Source organism: Mustela lutreola, chromosome 3 (assembly GCF_030435805.1).
Source record: "Mustela lutreola isolate mMusLut2 chromosome 3, mMusLut2.pri, whole genome shotgun sequence".
Classification (NCBI taxonomy): Eukaryota; Metazoa; Chordata; class Mammalia; order Carnivora; family Mustelidae; genus Mustela; species Mustela lutreola.
The window spans coordinates 190463194-190482254 of NC_081292.1; the positions used below are offsets into that span (position 1 = coordinate 190463194).

The 19061-nt window shown below is 34.0% G+C and overlaps 1 protein-coding gene across 8 annotated transcripts in view; it reads left to right on the forward strand.

Annotated features, from left to right (window-relative positions):
• The window catches only part of KANSL1L (KAT8 regulatory NSL complex subunit 1 like), a 135955-nt gene that overhangs the window by 96261 nt on the left and 20633 nt on the right, over positions 1-19061 (forward strand). For all 8 annotated transcript variants that reach the window (XM_059168160.1, XM_059168165.1, XM_059168166.1 and 5 more), the window contains one exon: positions 16361-16526. In XM_059168160.1, the coding sequence (XP_059024143.1) occupies positions 16361-16526 (166 nt within the window). The remainder of the gene's footprint in view (positions 1-16360; positions 16527-19061) is intronic.

The following is a 19061-nucleotide window of genomic DNA, read 5'->3' on the forward strand; positions in this document are numbered from 1 at the left end:
GCAGTGCCTATCAAAATCTCAAAGGGTGGTTTAAGTGTTTGGTTTTGCTTTTTTGTTGTTTTTGCTTGCTTTGAAACTTAACAGATTCATTTTAAAATACATATGGCAACATAGAGGTCAAGAATAAATAATGACAGACACTCTCAAAGAACACAGCAAGAGGACTTGTTCTACCAGATACAAAACAGTATTTGAAAGCTATGGAAATTAAGACTGTGGTATATTGGTACAGGAGTACAGGGCTAGACAAATAAATACTAGAGAGCTCAGATACGGACTCACTGAATATGGGCACTGGATTTAAGATAGGTGGTACTGGACAGCAGTGAGAAAAGAGTAATCTCTTAAGTTAATGTTGCTGGAAAAATTGATTATTCGTATGGGGAAAATGTAGTGGGGTTTCTATCCCTTACTATATGCAATAATCATCTAGAGGTGGATTATAAAATTAAATAGAAGAGGAAACTTTTTTTTAAAAAAAAACATTTTATTTGACAGACAGAATACAAGTAGGCAGAGAGGCAGGCAGAGAGAGAGAAAGGAAGGGAAGCAGGCTCCCTACTGAGCAGAGAGCCTGATGTGGGGCTCGATCCCAGGACTCTGGGATCATGACCTGAAGCCGAAGGCAGAGGCTTTAACCCACTGAGCCACCCAGGCACCCCAAGAGGAAACATTCTTAAGGCACCTGAGTGGCTCGGTCAGTTAAGTGTCCAACTCCTGATTTCGGCTCAGGTGATGATTTGAAGGTTGTAAGATCGAGCCCTGTGTGTGTTAGGCTCCACAGTTGGCATGGAGCCTGCTTAAGATTCTTCCTCTTTTCCTCTCCCTTTCCCCCACCCCACTCAAGCACTCTTCCTCTCTCTCAAAAAAAAAAAAAAAAGTCCAAAAGGAAACATTAAAAGACATTTTAGAAGCTACTATGGGGAGTGTATGATGGTGTCAAAGTAGGAAAATGTCCTAATAGGCTATTAAGTTGCACAATTAACTACATTAAAATGGAGAATTTCTATTGAAAAGTCAGAGTCAAATATAAGCAACCTTATGGGAGAAGATATATGCCACACATACAACCATACAACCAATATAGAACTTGTAGTAAGATTATGAAGAATTACTAAAAGAAAAAAATTATCAACCAGTTAAGAATGTGTGAAAGAATTGAACATGCCACTTCACAAAGAGATTCTGCCCCTTTAACAAATATGAAAAAGTAGCTACTTCACTGATAATTTAAAAAAAAATGAAGATTAACACAATGGAGATTACTTTATGCCCACTAGATTGGGAACATTTTTAAATAAAATAATATCAAGTATTGGTGTGGATATAGAACAATGGAAGCTCTTTGTCCTAATGGGAGAATAAGTGGTACAAGCACTTTGATAAAAATTTGGTATTTTCTAGCTAAATTGAAGATAAACATACTTGTAATTTAAGATTACACTTCTAGAAAGATGTCCTATAACAGTGTATGATTTTGTGCATCACCAGGACATGTATAATAGTGTTCAGAGTGGTAGTATTTGTGATAGCTACAAACTGTAAATAGTCCAGTGGTCCCTTAATAGTAGACTTGATGAATAACTTTGAAATATTCATATAATGAAATTGTTTACCACAGTGTATTCAGAAAAATGCAACAACATGGATGAATTCCATTTACATTAAGAACAGTTAAAAATTAAATCAATACTGTTTAAGATCACATAAAAAAGTAAAAGTATAAAGAAACAGAAGTTAGTAGTTATAAATTAAGATAGTGGCTACCTCTGGTGAAAAAAGGGGGTTTACAATTAAGAGTTACTTAGGGACATTTGGAGTGCAGGCAGCATTCTGTTGCTTGGTCTGTTTAAGAATTACATGTGATGGGGCGCCTGGGTGGCTCAGTGCGTTAAAACCTCTGCCTTTGGCTCAGGTCATGATTCCAGGATCCTGGGATGGAGCCCCACATCAGGCTCTCTGCTCAGCAGGGAGCCTGCTTCCTCCTCTCTCTCTCTCTGCCTGTTGCTCTGCCTACTTGTGATCTTTGTCTGTCAAATAAATAAATAAATAAAATCTTCAACAACAAAAAAAGAATTACATGTGATGACTTTATAATTATTTAGTACATTTACACTTAAGTTTTAGATAACTTTCTTCTTGCATTTAAACATTTTAAAAGCTTTAAACTTTGAAACAAGTAAATGTTTAATACATATGATTCAAGATGAAAATTTTGAAAAGGTATAATTGACGTCTCTCTTTCTCCCTATTCTGCTTATTCCTGTCTACTTTCCAACAAGATAACCAACAAGATAACTATCTTCTACTGCATCTTTCCATTTATTTGTATACACATCTAGGTGAATATATATGTGTATAATTTGCTCCCACATTTGAACAGAAAGAGTAGCATATTAACTGTTAAGTACCTTCCCTCTAGTAAACAGTAAATCTTAAAGAGATCTTTTCACATCAGTTTGTATTGAGCTTTCTTATTCTTTTTTATGATATTCCAGTGTGTGTATTTACTATAATGTATCTAGCCAGTCTGCCGTTGCTGAATGTTTGGGTTATTTACAGTGCTTCCTTTTGTAAGCAATGATGCAATTCATTATTTCATATCACCTATGAGTTTGCATTAAAAAATAATTTATCGAGGTGAAATTCACATTACAATTATTTCACAGTGAACCATTTAGTGACATTTAGTACATACACAGTGTTGTGCTACCACCACCTCTGTCTAGTTCCAAAAAACTTTCATTGCTCCAAACTAAAGCCTGTTATTCTTTAACCAGTTTCTCCCCATTATTCCAAATCCCTAGCTCTGGCAACCACCAATCTCTCTTAATGGATTTATCTATTCTGAATATTTCCATAAGTGTAGTAATACAACATGTGATCTTTTGTGTTTTTTTCTCTTAGCATAATGTTTTTGAGTCTCATCTAGTTGGTAAAATTGGTACATCATTCTTTTATGGTTGAATACTATTTCATTGTATGTATACACCACAATTTGTAAGTCATTTCATCCACTGATGGACACTGGGTTGTTTCCACCTGTTGGCCAATGTGAATGGTGCTGTGATGAGCATATATGTACATGTACTTGTTTCAATAACTGTTTTCAGTTTTGGAGGGCTGTCCCTAATAGTGGAATTGCAGGGTAATATGGTGTCTGTGTTTAAGTTTTTGTGGAACCACCAAACTCTTTTCTGCAGCAGCTGCATTACTGCCGACAATGTATGAGGTTCCTAAATCTTCTACACTTGTTATTTCTCAACAACACTTGTTCTTTTCTCTTCCCTCCCCTCACCCTTCTTCACATCCTAGTGAGTGTGATGTGGTACCTCACTATGGTTTTGATTTGCATTTCCTTAATGATCAGTGATGCTGAGCATATTTTCATGTGCTTGTTGGCCAGTTGTATATCTTCTTTAGTGAAAACTCTGCTTTTCACCCATGTTTTAGTTGTGTTATTTGTCTTTTTGTTGTTGAGATTTAAGAGTCCTTTATGTATAGTCTAGATACTAGACTTTTGCCAGATAAAGAATTTGATATATTCTCCCTTATTTTCTCCCATTTGTAGGCTCTCTTTTTATTTTCTTGACAGTGTCTTTTGATGCACAGATTTTAATTTTAATGAAATCCCGTTTATCTATTGTTTATTTTGTTTTTCATGTCTTTTTTTTTTTTTTAATCTGAGACTCCATTGCCTGACCCAAGGTCATAAAGATTTACCCCTGTATGTTATTCTAAGATATTTATGGTTTTAAGCACTTACATTTAGGTCATTGATCCATTTTGAGTTAAATTTTGTATATAGTGTTAGATAGGAGCCCAGCATCATTCTTTTGCTTCCTAATTGTGGATCCCAGTTGTCCCAGTACCATTTGTTAATGAGACTATTTTTCTTCCATTGAATGGTCCTGACATCCCTGTTGAAAATCAATTGGCCATCAAAGTATGGATTTAGTTAGAGATTCTCAGTTCTATTCCATTAGTCTGTATATCTATATTATCAGCACCATAATGTTTTGATTTATGTAAATTTATACTAAGTTTTGAAATTAAGAAATGTGAGTCCTACAACTCCCATTTTTTTTTTTCAAGATTTTTTTGGCTATACAGGACCCCTTACATTTCCATATGAATTTGAAGATTGGCTTTTTCAGTTCTGCCAAAAAGGCAATTGGAATTTTTTCCCATTAATTAATTTTTACTGTGGTATAGTTGAAATGCAGTATTGGTGAGTTTCAGGTGTACAATAATGATTTGACATTTATATACATTTATATATAAAATGATCATAATAAGTCTAATTTTCATCTGTCACCATGCAAAGTTATTACAATATTATTGACTATATTTCCCATGCTGTACATTGTATCCTCATGACTTATTTATTTCATGACTAAGTTTCTACCTCTTAATACTTTTCAACTGTTTCACTCATTCTCTAGTCCCACTCCCCTCAGGCAGCCACCAGTTTGTTCTCTGTATTTGTGGATTTGTTTCTGTTTTAATGTTCATTTATTTTGTTTTTTTTTTTTAGATTCCATATGTAAGTTAAATCATATGGTTTTTTTTTCCCCCCCGACTTAATTTCACTTAGCATAATATTGTTTGGGTCCATCGATGTTGTTGCCAGTGGCAAGATTTTTTTTTTTTATGGCTGATTAAAATACTCTGTGTGTGTGCGCACTTGTGCATGTGCACATGCGCGTGTGTGCACACAACATCTTTATCCATTTATCTACTGATGTATGCTTAGGTTACTTCCATATCTTGGCTATTGTAAGTAGTGATCTAATGAACCTAGCAAGTGCTCATCTTTTCAAATTAGTGTTTTTGTTTGCTTTGGGTAAATACTCAGAAGTAGGATTGCTGGATTATGTAGTATTTCTATTTTTAATTTTTTAAGAACCTTAGTACTGTTTTTCACAGTTCTCGCACAAATTTACATACCCCCAACAGTGCATGAAGGTTCCCTTTTCTCTACATCCTGGCCAATACTAATTATATATTGGCTTTTTAAATACTAGCCACTCTAATTGGTGTGAGGTGATATATCTTATTTTGATTTTGATTTGCATTTCCCTGATGATTATTTTTTTTAAAGATTTTATTTATTTATTTGACAGAGAGAGAGAGAGAGAGAGATCCCAAGTAGGCAGAGAGTCAGGCAGAGAGAGAGGGGGAAGCAGGCTCTCCGCTCAGCAGGGATGCTGAGGCAGATGCGGGGCTCGATCCCAGGACCCTGAGATCAGCGGCTTAATCCACTGAGCCACCCAGGCGCCCCTCCCTGATGATTATTGATGAACATCTTTTCATGTATCTGTTGGCCATCTGTTCTTTGGGAAAATGTCTGTCTGGGTCCTCTGACCATTTTTTAAACAGATTATTGGTGCTTTTTTGTTTGTCTTTTTTGGTTTTTTTGGTATTGAGTTGTATGAGTTCTTTATATATTTTGGATATTAACCCCTTATCAGGTCTATCATTTGCAAATATTTTCTCCCATTCAGTAGATGTTGCTTTCATTTTTTGATATTTTTTCTTTTGCTATTTCAAAGCCTTTTAGTTTGATATATTCCCACTTGTTTATTTGTGCTTTTGTTGCCCTTGCCTGAGAAACAGATCCAAAAATAACATTGCTAAGACCAGTGTCCAAGAGTTTATTGTCTATGTTTTCTTTAAGGTGTTTTACGGTTTCAGATTTTACATGTAGGCCTTTAACCTGTTATGAGTTTACTTTTGTATATCGTATAAGAAAGTATGTCATTCTTTTGCAGGTACCTGTTCAGTTTTTCTAGTACCATTTATTGAAGAGACTATTTTTTCTACCTTGTATGTTTTTTGCTTTCTTTGTCATAGATTAATTGGTTATGTAAGTGTGGTTTTGACCCTCTATTCTATTCCATTGATTTATAAGTCTGTTTTTGTGTCATTACTCTACTATTTTGATTACTACAGCTTCGTAGTATCATTTGATACCTGCATGCATGATACCTCTAAGCTTTGTTCTTCTTTCTCATGATTGCCTTGGCCATTTGGGGTTTTGTCTTTCCATAAAAATTTTAGGATTATTTGTTCTAGTTCTTTGGGAAAAAGCTTTTGGTATTTTGAGAAGATTGCATTGAATTTGTAGATTACTTTGAGTAATATGGACATTTTAAAATAGTAATTCTACCAATCTATGAATATGGTCTTGATCTCAGGATCATGAGTTCAAACCCTACATTGGGTTCCATGCCCAGCATGGAGAAAAATGGAATGTAAAGTAGAATAATATTACATTGTATGATATCATAGTTGTGATCATATCACAGTTTTTTATACATTAATCAGCTCTTGGACATTTGGGTTGTTTCTGGGTTTGGGCTATTATGGTATCATAAGTGATGCTTACTTCGGGTTTAATTTACCTCCATCTCTTTTTATAACTTCTTTTAAGGTAGAAGCTTAAAAACATTGATTTTCATTCTACTTTTCTAATATAACACAGAAAGCTATAACATCCTATAATTTTTGATATGTTTTAATTTGAAATATTTTCTAATTTCTCATATGATTTCCCCTTTGATCCAGATTGTTTTGAATTTTGTTTAATTTTCAAATATTTGAGGATTTTCCAAATATCTTTCTGTTACTGATTTTTTATTTAATTACATTGTGATTACAGAAACATATTCTGTATTATTTTGGTCCTTTTCAATTTATTGAGATTTGTTTTATGGCTTGTCATATAGTCTATCTTAGTGAACAGTGCATGCATACTTGAAAAGAATATATATTGTTTTATTTATGGGTTTTTTTTTAAACATTTTTTTTAAAAGATTTATTTATTTATTTATTTGACAGAGAGAGAGAGAGAGATCACAAGTAGGCAGAGAGGGAGGCAGAGAGAGAGAGGAAAGGAAGTAGGCTTCCCGCCGAGCAGAGAGCCCGATGCGAGACTCAATCCCAGGACGCTGAGATCATGGCCTGAGCCGAAGGCAGCGGCTTAACCCACTGAGCTACCCAGGCGCCCTTCTTTAAACATTTATTAGGTTTATTTAGTTGATAATGCCAGTCAAGTCTTTTATATCCTTATTGATTTTCTTCCTATCTGGTTCAAATCTCCAGTTATAAGTTTGGGTTTGTCTATTTCTCTTTTTAGTTATTTCCATTTTGCTTCATATATTTTGTTAGTACCTGCATAGATGTATAGTTTTATTTTTATGTCTTTTTGATTTGACCCTTTTTTTTTTTTTTAAGATTTTATTTATTTATTTGACAGAGAGAAATCACAAGTAGATGGAGAGGCAGGCAGAGAGAGAGAGAGAGGGAAGTAGGCTCCCTGCTGAATAGAGAGCCCGATGCGGGACTCGATCCCAGGACCCTGAGATCATGACCTGAGCCGAAGGCAGCGGCTTAACCCACTGAGCCACCCAGGCGCCCTGATTTGACCCTTTTATGCTTATGTGTTTGTCCATATTCTGGAAATCTGCTTTCACGAATACTAACTTAATGATCAGTGCTTGGGTGGTATATCTGCTTCCACACTTTTACTTTAATTTATATATGACTTTAAAGTGGTTTTCGTGTAGACAGTGTATGTTAGGTCTTTTTTTTTCCAATCTGAAAGTTTTTGCCTTTTAAGCAGATTATTTAGAGCATTTATATTTAATGTAATTATAATATAGTTGGGTTTAAGTCCACCATTTTGGTGTTTATTTCTCCCATGTGTTGTTGGTTCTTTTTTCCTGCTTGTTCTCCTGCCCCCAAGTTAATTGTTCTTAGACTGGCCTTTTTGCTTCATTCTATGGATGTGTAGATTACTGTTTGACAAATGTTTATAAAGCACCCCATGTAGATTTCTGGAGCCCTTTCTCTGAATAGCTTCCTCACTTAGGGCACTTTCTTCTATAAATTGTAGCTACCATTCTCTCCCCAGACTTCAATGTCTCTCTTCAAATCAGGTAGACTGTCATACTTTATTTGGACCCCCCCCCCACCGCCTTGTGCCAAAATCTTAGGAACATACCTCTATCTAAAAAGCTATTAGATTTATAAGATCATGTCATTTGTTTTCTTCTCTCAGGGATAACATTTATATGCTGCCTGGTGTTCCAATTCTGAAAAACAGTTGTTTTTCAAAACTGCTGAAGTAAGCAGCATAGCTGTACCTCTTCTTAGACAGAAATGGAGATGACTTTTTTCCTTTCAAAACTAATTTTTTAAATAGTGTATCTCATTTAGCTATTGTTTAATCTCTTTCCTCCACAATAAGTTTGAAAAGTGTATTTATCTCTTTCAAATGTTGGGTTCCTTGAGAAGCACTGCAATGTCTCTGACTTCTTATTTCATTCTTCACTCTACTATAGTATGGTGACCAACAAAAGCCTTTTTTTGAAAAAAATTTTTAAAGGTCAGAGTCATCTCTTAGTTGCCATATCTAATGCAGAACTTCTGCTTCCAGCAATGTGGTGGAATAAGTTCTTAGGAAAGCCTCCAGATACAAAGTATTAGAATGTAAAATATAAACAAATATTTTATGCAATGCATGGTTAATCTAACTAGAAAAATGGAAATCCTCAGAATTGAAAAGGGAGGGAAAGAGAGAGAAATTTTTGTTTAATAGAGATGGACTGGAGCTGAAGCCTAGAACATGGGAGATAGGAGGAGGCATATTAGAAATTCTGCATAAAGCCAAGGGCCTTCAAATGTTACTCACTTTGTTAATGGGTGAACTAGAACTCAAACCTACAACACAGAGATGCAAAGAGCTTGCCTTCGTCTGCCTTAGACTCTGATTAGATATGGAAAAAATAGTGTCTCCATAGAATTTATAATAACAGATTAGGCCTCTTATATCCTTAAAGTCTGAAATCATGCTTCAGATATGACTTAAGTAGACAAAAATCGGATTTTGAAATAGATAAGTTCATGTTCCAGGCTGGCAAACTTCCAGTGTTACAATTATTCATATACAGAATGTAAAATCAAGTTATTTTTAAATGATTTTATTTATTTGAGAGACAGAGTGAGAGAGAGAAAGCACGAATTGGGGAGGGTCAGAGGGAGAAGCAGACTCCCTGCTGATCAGAGACAATGTGGAACTTGATTGTGGGATCCGGGATCATGACCTGAGCCAAAGGCAGATGCCTAACCTGACTGGGCCACCCAGCTGCCCACATAAGTTCAATATATTTAAGAAAAACAAGTTAGGGGGTGCCTGGCTGGCTCATCAGAAGAGTATGTGACTCTTGATCTTGGAATCATGAGTTTAAGCCTCATAATGGGTATGAGTATATAGACACAACTGAAGAGAGAATGGTGTATTGGGGAATAGATGTGAATGAAATAGATGTAGAGAAATAAGAATTGGAAAATGTAAAAAGAGATGAATAAATGTGGAGGTTAAGGAGAAGATACAACATATATATGTCTTCAGAGAAGGAAACACCCAGGAGAGCTGGCTTTTGCAACCACTTTTACCCTAGAGCTTTGGCAAGATTTTTGAAAGTTGGTAGACATGCTAGTAGATGATACCAATGGGGGATGCTCTTGGTGGCATTTGGGGAGACCTGAATCACATGGCTAGTTTTCACTTCAGAACATTTTGACCAGTGTTCTTCTCAACATTTGCTGAATACTGGGGCTGCACAGAGCAGTAGGACACTTAAAAACATAAATGAAAAAAGCCACTTAAAAGCAGGGTGATGTTCAGTTTACCCTAAGACTTTTTATCTTCAGGTATGAATAGTCAGGAGAAATTTTATAAAATACATCAAATACTTAGTTGAAAACCTTGAAGGGCCAAGAGCAAATCAGATGCATTAACCATACTAGGGCTGCAACCCAGACTTAATTGAGGAACACTCGCATTGGATTAAAAAGGAGAAATCTGCACTGTATCTACTTAGCAGTAGGAGGGCAAACTCTCTCTAAAGAAAGATTACATCATATGGATACTTTTGATTTAAAAAACTACCATTTGGCATTCAGTTAAGGATTACTAGGCATTGCTGGAAGCCTGGACGGCACAGTTGGTTGGGCTTCCAACTCTGAGTTTTGGTCAGGTCATGATCACAGGGTTGTGAGATGGAGGGAGCCCTGTGTCTGGCTCGGCACCCCACATGGAGTCTGCTTGAGACTCTCCCTCTCCCTCTGCCCTTCCTGCTCTTTCTCTCTCCCTCTCTCTTAAATAAATAAATATTTTAAAAAAATTACTAGGTATTGAAAAGATGAGACCACATGGCTAGACTTTAGGAGGAAAAACACAATAGCATCAGACTGTTGAGTGATTTTGATACTTGAATTAGCTGCTAAGAACTTTAAAATTAGCTGCTAAGAAATTTAAAAGAAAATAGAGAACAATTAGAAAAAATAGAGAACAATTAGAAAAAATAAACAGACTCTTTCACCAGACAGCTAGAGTCTGCTTTTTAAAAAGAGACTCCTAGACACATTTCAAACTGAAAAATAACAACATGTGAAGTAATATCTCACTAGATGAATTTAACTACAAATTAGATAACAAGAAAGTCAGGATTAATAAACTAAAAGACTTCTTAATATAAAATACCAAGTGGAAGCATAGGGATAAGAAAGAATTTTAAAAATACAAAAACCACAGCAGAGAGGAGTGTGCAACAGTGAAAAAAATCTAACCATTTATGTCTTTGAAGTCTAGGAGAAAAAAGAGAAGAGAATAGGGTGGAAATAACATTTGAACAAACAGTAATAGAATATTTCCCAAACTAAAAAGAGACATTAACCTGTAGATTCCAGAAGTTCTGTGAACCTCAAAAAGAACAAACATATAGAAACTATATAAAGGCATATTATGGCAAGCCTGCTAAAATGAAAAACAGAGAAAATTTTTAAAAATAATCAGGGTAAAAAAGACATACTCTTAAATCAGGGCAACAATATGACTTAACTACTAACCAGAAACAGTGAAAGCCAGATGAGATGAAGGTATCTTTAAAATGCTGAAAGAAAAAAATGGGAAAAAAAAAAAAAAAAAACCAACCTAGAATTTGTGTAGTCACAAAAAAAAATCCCTTAAAAACAATAATATACAAAACTTTCAAATAAAGAAAAGCGGAGAGAATTTGACACCAAATCTACATATAATAATAGCAAAGGAAGAAGAAACATGGTCTTAGCTGGAAACAAAGAATTGTAGGAAGGAGCGAACAGCAATAGAAAGGATAAGTATAAGGGTAATATAAATTTTGACTGTAATTAATAGTAATATATTGTAGTGTTTTGAATATATGTAGAACTAAAATGGCAACAACAATAATACAGAAAGAGGAGAGTAAACGGAGTATTCTAATGTCTTACTGTTTACAGGAAATGATAAAAGAAATAATTTGTATTATTTTCTAAAAGCAAACATGTTAAAAATGTACATTTATAATCTCTAGGGAAACCACTAAAAAGTAGAAGTGTATAAATCTGATTGATCCCAAAGAAATCAAGATAGGAATCAATGAAATATAAAACAAACATACATACACAATAAATCTCATATACAATATAGAAAGTAAACAAATCTAATTGCTGGTTCTTTGAAAAAAAAAATTGATAAACCCCAGCAAGATTCTTCAAGAAGAATCCAAATTTGGTTTGACATTCTTAACTTTATTAATTAATTTACCACATTATTAAATTTAAAAAGGAAAACCAGGGGTAATCATTTTAATGGGTTCACAAAAAGTATATGGTTAAATTCAACATTAATATATTAAAAAAATATTTTGGCAGCCTATGAACATATTCTGATAAAGAGTATGATCCCCCCTAAAAAATCTACAATTATTCTTAATCTATATAATTCTTGATTCTTAGAAATTAAAAGCATTTCCTTTATAATGTGGTACAAAAGAGTGTCTTCTTCGGTCATTTCTAATCATCCCTAAAATGGTGAACCCATCTAGAACCCCCTAAATATGATAAAATAAAATTTTAGAATATAGTGAAAAAAACTGTCACTATTTGTAGATAGTATATTTGGATAATAGAAAACTAAAAGAAACTACAAATGTATTTTACTAGAAAAAAGTTTTTTAAAAAAGAAAGTTTAGCAAAGCTGTGGGTTATGTTCAAAATATAAAAGTCGATTTTATTTTTATATTCTTTTACAGTTGAAAAAAAATACTAAAGTGCCTAGAAAATTACAGCTAACAAAAGCTGTGAAGACTTTTAGAGAAGAAAATGATAAAGTTTTATTGAAAGAAATTACAGAGGACCTAAATAAATGATATATGTTATATTCATTGGTTGATAACCTTTAGTTATGATACAAAAATCAAACATCTCCTAAATGATTTACAGATTAAATGTAGAAAAGCTCTGCAGGTTTTTGGTGGAAATTAAGCTGTTTCTAAAATTTTGCAGAAGAGTGAAAGCCAGTAATAGCCAAGACACCCCTGACAAACAAGGTGGAGAAACTTGGAATATCCTATATCAAATTGTAAACACTGTAGTAATTAAGACATTGATTATTAGGATAGACACAAATGGTATAATATTAGAGATTCCTGAAATAGCCTGACACATACATGGAATGTGGTGTATATATATATAAAACAGGTAGCATTGTAGATCAGTTAGAAGAGGATGTTCAATAAAAAGTGCTCAGTGAGTTGATGATTCATATAAGAAAAAATCAGTTTCAGGTAAAGACCTAAATACAAAAGGCAAAACTTTAAAACATAGGGGGAAAAAAAGTGGAAATGTATCTTTTGACTTCAGGGTAGGGAAAGACTTCCTCATACAGACACAAAGTGCGAACTATATGTAAAGGAAACATTTGTTAACATCTTTTGATCAAAAGACATTGCAAAGAAAGTAAAAAGAGAACAGACAGGGAGCACTGTATAGAATCTACAAAGGATTTGTAATTTTCTAGAGTGTGTAAAGAAAACATTAAAAATCAGTAAGAAAAAGACATTCCAAGAGAAAAATCAGCAAAATATGTATTTCCCAAAAGAAGGAAAACTGAATGACCAGTTTTAGGTATGAAAAGGTGGTCAACTTGTAAGCAGAACAATGCAAGTTTCAACCATGAGATATTATTTGTATGCTCTGAGATTTGCAAAAGTAAAATCTGACAGTATGCCTGTTGGCATGAATCTAAAGCAGTTAGAGCCAAGGTCTGCTTTGTTGGAGTGTAAATTTAGGTAAGACTACTTTGTAATACAATATATCATCTAGTGAAGTTGAATCTGTGCACTCATGGGTTTCTTTCACCTAGTATTTCCATTTCTAGCAGTATACTCCAGAGAAATTCTTATGGCCATGTACCAGGAGACAAATAAGTTACTCATACTAACATTGTTCATAATAATAAAAAGTAAGAAATACTCTAGATATTTATAAACAGGAGAATGATGCATTGCATGTACGTAATACAGCAAGCAGATACATTTAACAGTATTCTGTCTATATACATTTTAAAGCATACAGATTTTAAAAAGTTATATAGAATTATGTATGTTTATGTGGAAAAACTATAAAGGAAGTTAAGGAAAGGGTAAAATTAAAGTTCAAGATAGCAGCGACTTCTGGAGGTCTGAGAGAAAATATGTGATCAAGAAGGCACACTGTGTTAGCTGCATTTGACAGAAACCCACATAGTGACATAAACAAGACACAAGTCTGTCTTGTAACAGGTTGAAAACATCCTAGACATGACAGGTTCTGCATGGTTATCTAGGAGCCAGGCTCCTCTTCTTTGGAGCTCTTTATCCACGTGGTTATGGTGGCTCACCACCAGTTACATTTCATGTGTAATGTGGAAGAATGGAGGAGTAAGTGACCTTGAAAAGGAAGTCGCACTTATGACTTCTCTTCATAAGACAAGAGACTAGACTGTATCTATTGTATAGTAATTTTTCGATCCATGGAGACTTGAAAAATGTGCCTAGCTGAAAATCAGGAGTTCTAGAAGAGAGAGAATGAGAGCACAGGTATGGGGAAGAAAGTGGCAATTTCTGCCACAGGTTCATGCGGCTAGGACAGGAGGGGGAAAGCACAATGATATTGGTACTGTTCTGTTTCTTGGAATAGGATGGTGAGTATAGTTGTTTTTTAAAATTTTATGCCTTCCCTATAAATTATATACTTTTGTATATATGAAATGTTTCATTATTAAAGCTAAAAAGTTTACTGGATACTTTTTAGCTTTATTTTGCTTGAACTTATGCAGCATATGGTACTGTTGATCACAGTACCTCTAGACATAAGAATTTTTATTGTCAAGAATCTCCTGGTCTTTCTCTTATTTTTCCATCCATTCCTTTTCAGCCTCCTGGGCTTCACTTTCTCTGCAGGGAACAAAAAGGCCTTTTCCTAGATGCCCCTCACTTGTCTCCATAATTATTTAGGATAGTTTCAAATTGGCTATTGGGTTTCCTGGATTTGGAAAAATTTCAAGAGAAAACTAATTATATGGTAAATATTCAGATTTTATCACCTTTTATTCATAATGCTCTAGCCATATATGGAAAAGAGAGGTTAGCGCATTTTTTTCTTTGTAATTTTAAATATTTTTTATACCTTTCTGAAGTACATCATAAAAGGGTAAATAATTCTAGTGTGAGTCCAGAATACCAGCGTATCTTGTAAAGGTAAGAAACAGCAACTGTTCTCATAAGTATATACATAAAACGTCATTAGAATAAATCTTGGAAATGACTCACATTATTATAATCATGTATAAATGTGATATCTTTTTATAAAAACTCAGCAGTTTATTTGACCTCCCAGAACGACTGCGCTTCCTAACCCTCCTTGCCGCTAGGTATGACTGTCTGACTTAGGGCTTGGCTAGTGGAATGTAAACAGAAGTCACTACATGATAAATTTTGGCATATATTAACAGGAACTGGTTTTTTCCCCAGTGAAGTCATCTCAGGCAAACATGCATTTGAGAATTTGTATTCACTTAAATTTTTATTAAGGCAAGTAAGATTAAATTCAGTTAGTATTCACGTTTCAACCATGTGTCAGGGACTGTGTCAGGTTTCTGGGAATACCGGATTGAACAAATACTAATCCCAACCTTCAAGGAGCTAATAATAGTAGTCCAGAGGAAGTCTAGTTGAATGCTATGATAGATATGCCTAAGGTGCTATGGAAACAGAAATTGCCGAGGTTAGCTAGGAATCTCAAACTCAAGAAAGTTGACAAACCTAATGTAAGTTTATAAAATAAAAGCATTTAAAAATAGGATCTAAAGATCTTTGTTGTTATAAGCATTTTAAATATCAGTTACATTAAAAAACAAAATGAGTCCAAATATTACTATAGGAGGTAGAGGCTAAGGAGGAGGGAAGGAGAATAAATGAGCTCTGTTAATTTTTAAAATATTTTATCTGTTGTTTAGATCTTTTTTGTATACTAATTTTCTAACCCTAAAGGATAATTTAAAATCCAGGGTTTTTAAAAAAAGATTTATTTTTTTAACAGAGAGATACAGTGAGAGAGGGAACAGAAGCAGGGGAAGTGGGAGAGGGAGAAGCAGGCCTCCTGCTGTGCAGGGATTCCCCCCCCCTCCCCCGCCCAGTGTGGGCCTGGAGCCCAATGGGGGGCTGGAGCCCAATGTGAGGCTCGATATCAGGATGCTGGTATCATGACCTGAGCCGAAAGCAGACGCTTAGCAACTGAGCCACCCAGGTGCCCCTAAAATCCAGTTTTTAAACAGAATATGTATTTGTTAATATAGCAACATAGCTTTTTTTGATTTAGCAGTGTGGTTTTCTTAAAATTCCTGGACTCAAATCTTAACCTTATTTTCAGAAACACAAACTCATGTAGCATATACTGTGTGTTTTATCTATCTTTTTTAATGTATTAAGTTAAATTTTAATTAGTATAAACATGTACAGTGCTCGTAGTACTGCACAATAATTCCAGTGTAGACATTGTCTGGCATTGGAATTTAAGGCAGGGATTCAAGTTTCATTCACTGACTGTAACAGATTACAAGGAAGAAAACAGTTTGCACAATTCTTAATCTTAACATAGCACCTGCTCTTAGCAGTTCTCACCATTGCGGCATATAGCTATTTTCTTTTAACCCAACATTTCTCAAATTCCTTTCTCTTTCTTTTGATTTCATAAACTGGGGGGGAAGACCCGTTTTCACAGACATTGCTCTTCCTCTTGAAAATCTGAAAAGAAATTAGTGAAATCTCATCATATTTATGGTCTTTAATAAATAAACCTCTCATAAACCCTTTTCATTTTCAAGCTTTTTCTCTAAGGTGACGTAGTAAGCCAGGACTTGCTAGTGTCATTCAGATACTGTGCTCTGTAATTATTAAACCCTCTCTGACTCAGTTTTTAAGCAAAAATGAAGTTTTTTTTTTCTTTGCAGACTTTGCCTTCAAAGGAAACGATGTTTTTAAATACCACACAAATGCCTTGCTTGCAATCAGCTTCGACTTGGAGTAGCTGTGAACACAATTCCAAATCTCAGATACTAAGAGAACATGTATCAGAATTGGACTCCTCTTTCCATTCTGTACTGTCGTTGCCATCAGGTAAGCCTACTTATAAAAAAAAAAATTCTAAGTAAACTCTGAATATTTTCTGTGGTGAAGTCTAATCCTATAGATACAAGGAATCTAGAATAAGATTTTATCAATTATTTTACCAATTGATATTAGAACTAATATTTACAAACTAACAGTTTTCATAGAGGAATTAATCCTGTGAGTTAATGTTCTGTTTTTTTTTATTAATTTTTAATTTTTTATAATGTTCTGTTTTTGCAAGTTGATTTTTAAATTCATTGGAAACCATTTTGAGTTATATTGGGAAATAATTAACTTTTGATCTTTTCATTGTTAAATTTTTAAGAATTTTATTGATAAAATGACTATGCTGTTGAAATGTTTCTCAGTAAATCAGTTTTATTTTTCCCCCTAATGTGTTGGTTTGCATGGATTTTTCTCTGCTATATAATATTCTTCTGCTTATACTCAGCATTGAGTTTCCTCAGATAAGAAATTGCCCATCTTTAGGTATATCATCTTTTGAACCTCAAGAAAATCTATAATCTATAACTGGGTGAATGAGGCACATACAGCCCCATACCCTTTTAAGTTTCTAGTTCTTGGTCTTTGTTGGAACTGTTCCAGTTGTTTTTCTTTTTCTTTTCTTTTTTTTTTTTTAAGTTTTTTTTGTTTGGTTTGGTTGGGTTTTTGTTTAGTAATCTCTATGTGCAGTGACCCCCACACTCAAACTCAAAACCCCAAGATCAAGAGTTGGATGCTCTTCTGAGCCAGCCAGTCACCCTTCCAGTTGTTTCTATATTGAAATGAAATAAATACAAGGGTCAAAGAAACAGTCTTTACACTGGTTATATCAGGTTCTTCTCTTCAAGGGAAGACATCTAAGATGGGCTTTTGTTTCCTTTTCAGCTTTTTTTCCCCATCATCCAGGGACTGCTCCTTTTTGTAAAGCACTATTTTCTGTACCTGTTCCTGTCCTGAATCCTGAATCTTAGTTGTTTTTTTTTTTTTTTTTTAATCATTATTCGAGTGGTTTCTTAGCTACAACATATTTAGAATTAAGTTCCTGACAGGAACTATGGTATTCTGTCTTTAAGGAAAGCTTAATAATAGAAACAAACAGTGATAAGTATAACAATGGTAATGCAGCTAACATTTGGGCTTAGCATACCTGTAAGCACATTATATCTTCTTGTATAATTCTTCCAACATATTTATCTTCATATTTTCCTCTTTATCTTATATACAAAAAAACTGAGGCTTAGAGATGTTAAATTATTATTCCAAGAGTATACAGCTAGTAAATAAAGGAGGCAGGATTTGATGTGAGGTAGACCTACTCCAGAGCCACACTCTAACCTTACTCTTCACCGTCTGTTTTCTCCTGCTGCATTTATTTCTCTGAAGATATAATCCTGAGAGCTGGCATAATTATCCTTCACTTAATCCTCTTATGTCCCTTCCAATAAGTTAAGATTAACTTCCCCACCTATTAATTGGGTTATTCATTTCTTCTTGTATTCATTTAACAAAAATTACCTACTATTTATGGAGTACTAAGAGTATAAATACCAATAAATCCCTCAAAGTACTTGCATTCTCATTTGAGATAACTGAAATGTAAATTATTAAGTGTATTAAAGTGTTATGAAATATTCTTATAAAACCCCAAAGGTCAGAATGTGGGGACTAAGGAAGGTATATGGGTGGAACAAGTTTCTTCACTAGTTACATCATATTTTCTCACAACTCATGAAGAACATTAGTAGAATAGGTGATATTTTCTTTATAATAGTAAGTGATATTTCTTTGGAGAAATAAACTTATGTTTTGGTAATGGGAAAATATTGGATTCCTGAAATGTTTAAATAATATATTTGATTTGTAATCTTAGTTTCATTTTTGTACAGTCATATTATAGTAGTGCTAGGATTGAAATCTTTCCTACCTCTGTTCTGGCCCTTTGGAGGACACTCCATTTTGAAACTCATGAACCTTTTTTTTTTTCTGTATATTTTTCCACACTTGAGTTGGATCTATTATTAAAATACTTAAAGGATAAAGACTTTTTGTTTAAAATCCAGACCTGTTTTGGGTATGTTCTGATTTGTGTGTTCATAACTAGTGTTTTTTCCAGTAGCAAAACTTTCAATATAGTAACTGCTTTATAAGATATTTCTTGTTGTTTCTTAGGGAGAAGTTTAGGTGTCTCTATTAAATACTTTTGAAGATGTTTTTGTTTTTGTATTCTTGAGGAAAAAAACTTTAGTAAATGTGAAGCACATATACTTTATTATTTAGCTCCTCTTATGGTTGTGAGAATAGAGAATATAGGGAATTGACATCTAAGTCTCTATTTAAAGGAAGAGAGCTAGTCTGTAAATGTGTTTTAATCTTTGTAAAAACATATTTTGTGATTCATAATACTAGTAAACTAAGAGAATGTGCCACTTAGTATTTTTATCAAAGGTAGCTTCTGAATTATAGTGGTTTTTCTCTCAAGTACTTGAAACATATCTTTCAGAACCCTCATTATTTCAAATGTAAAGTTTGTATGGGCAG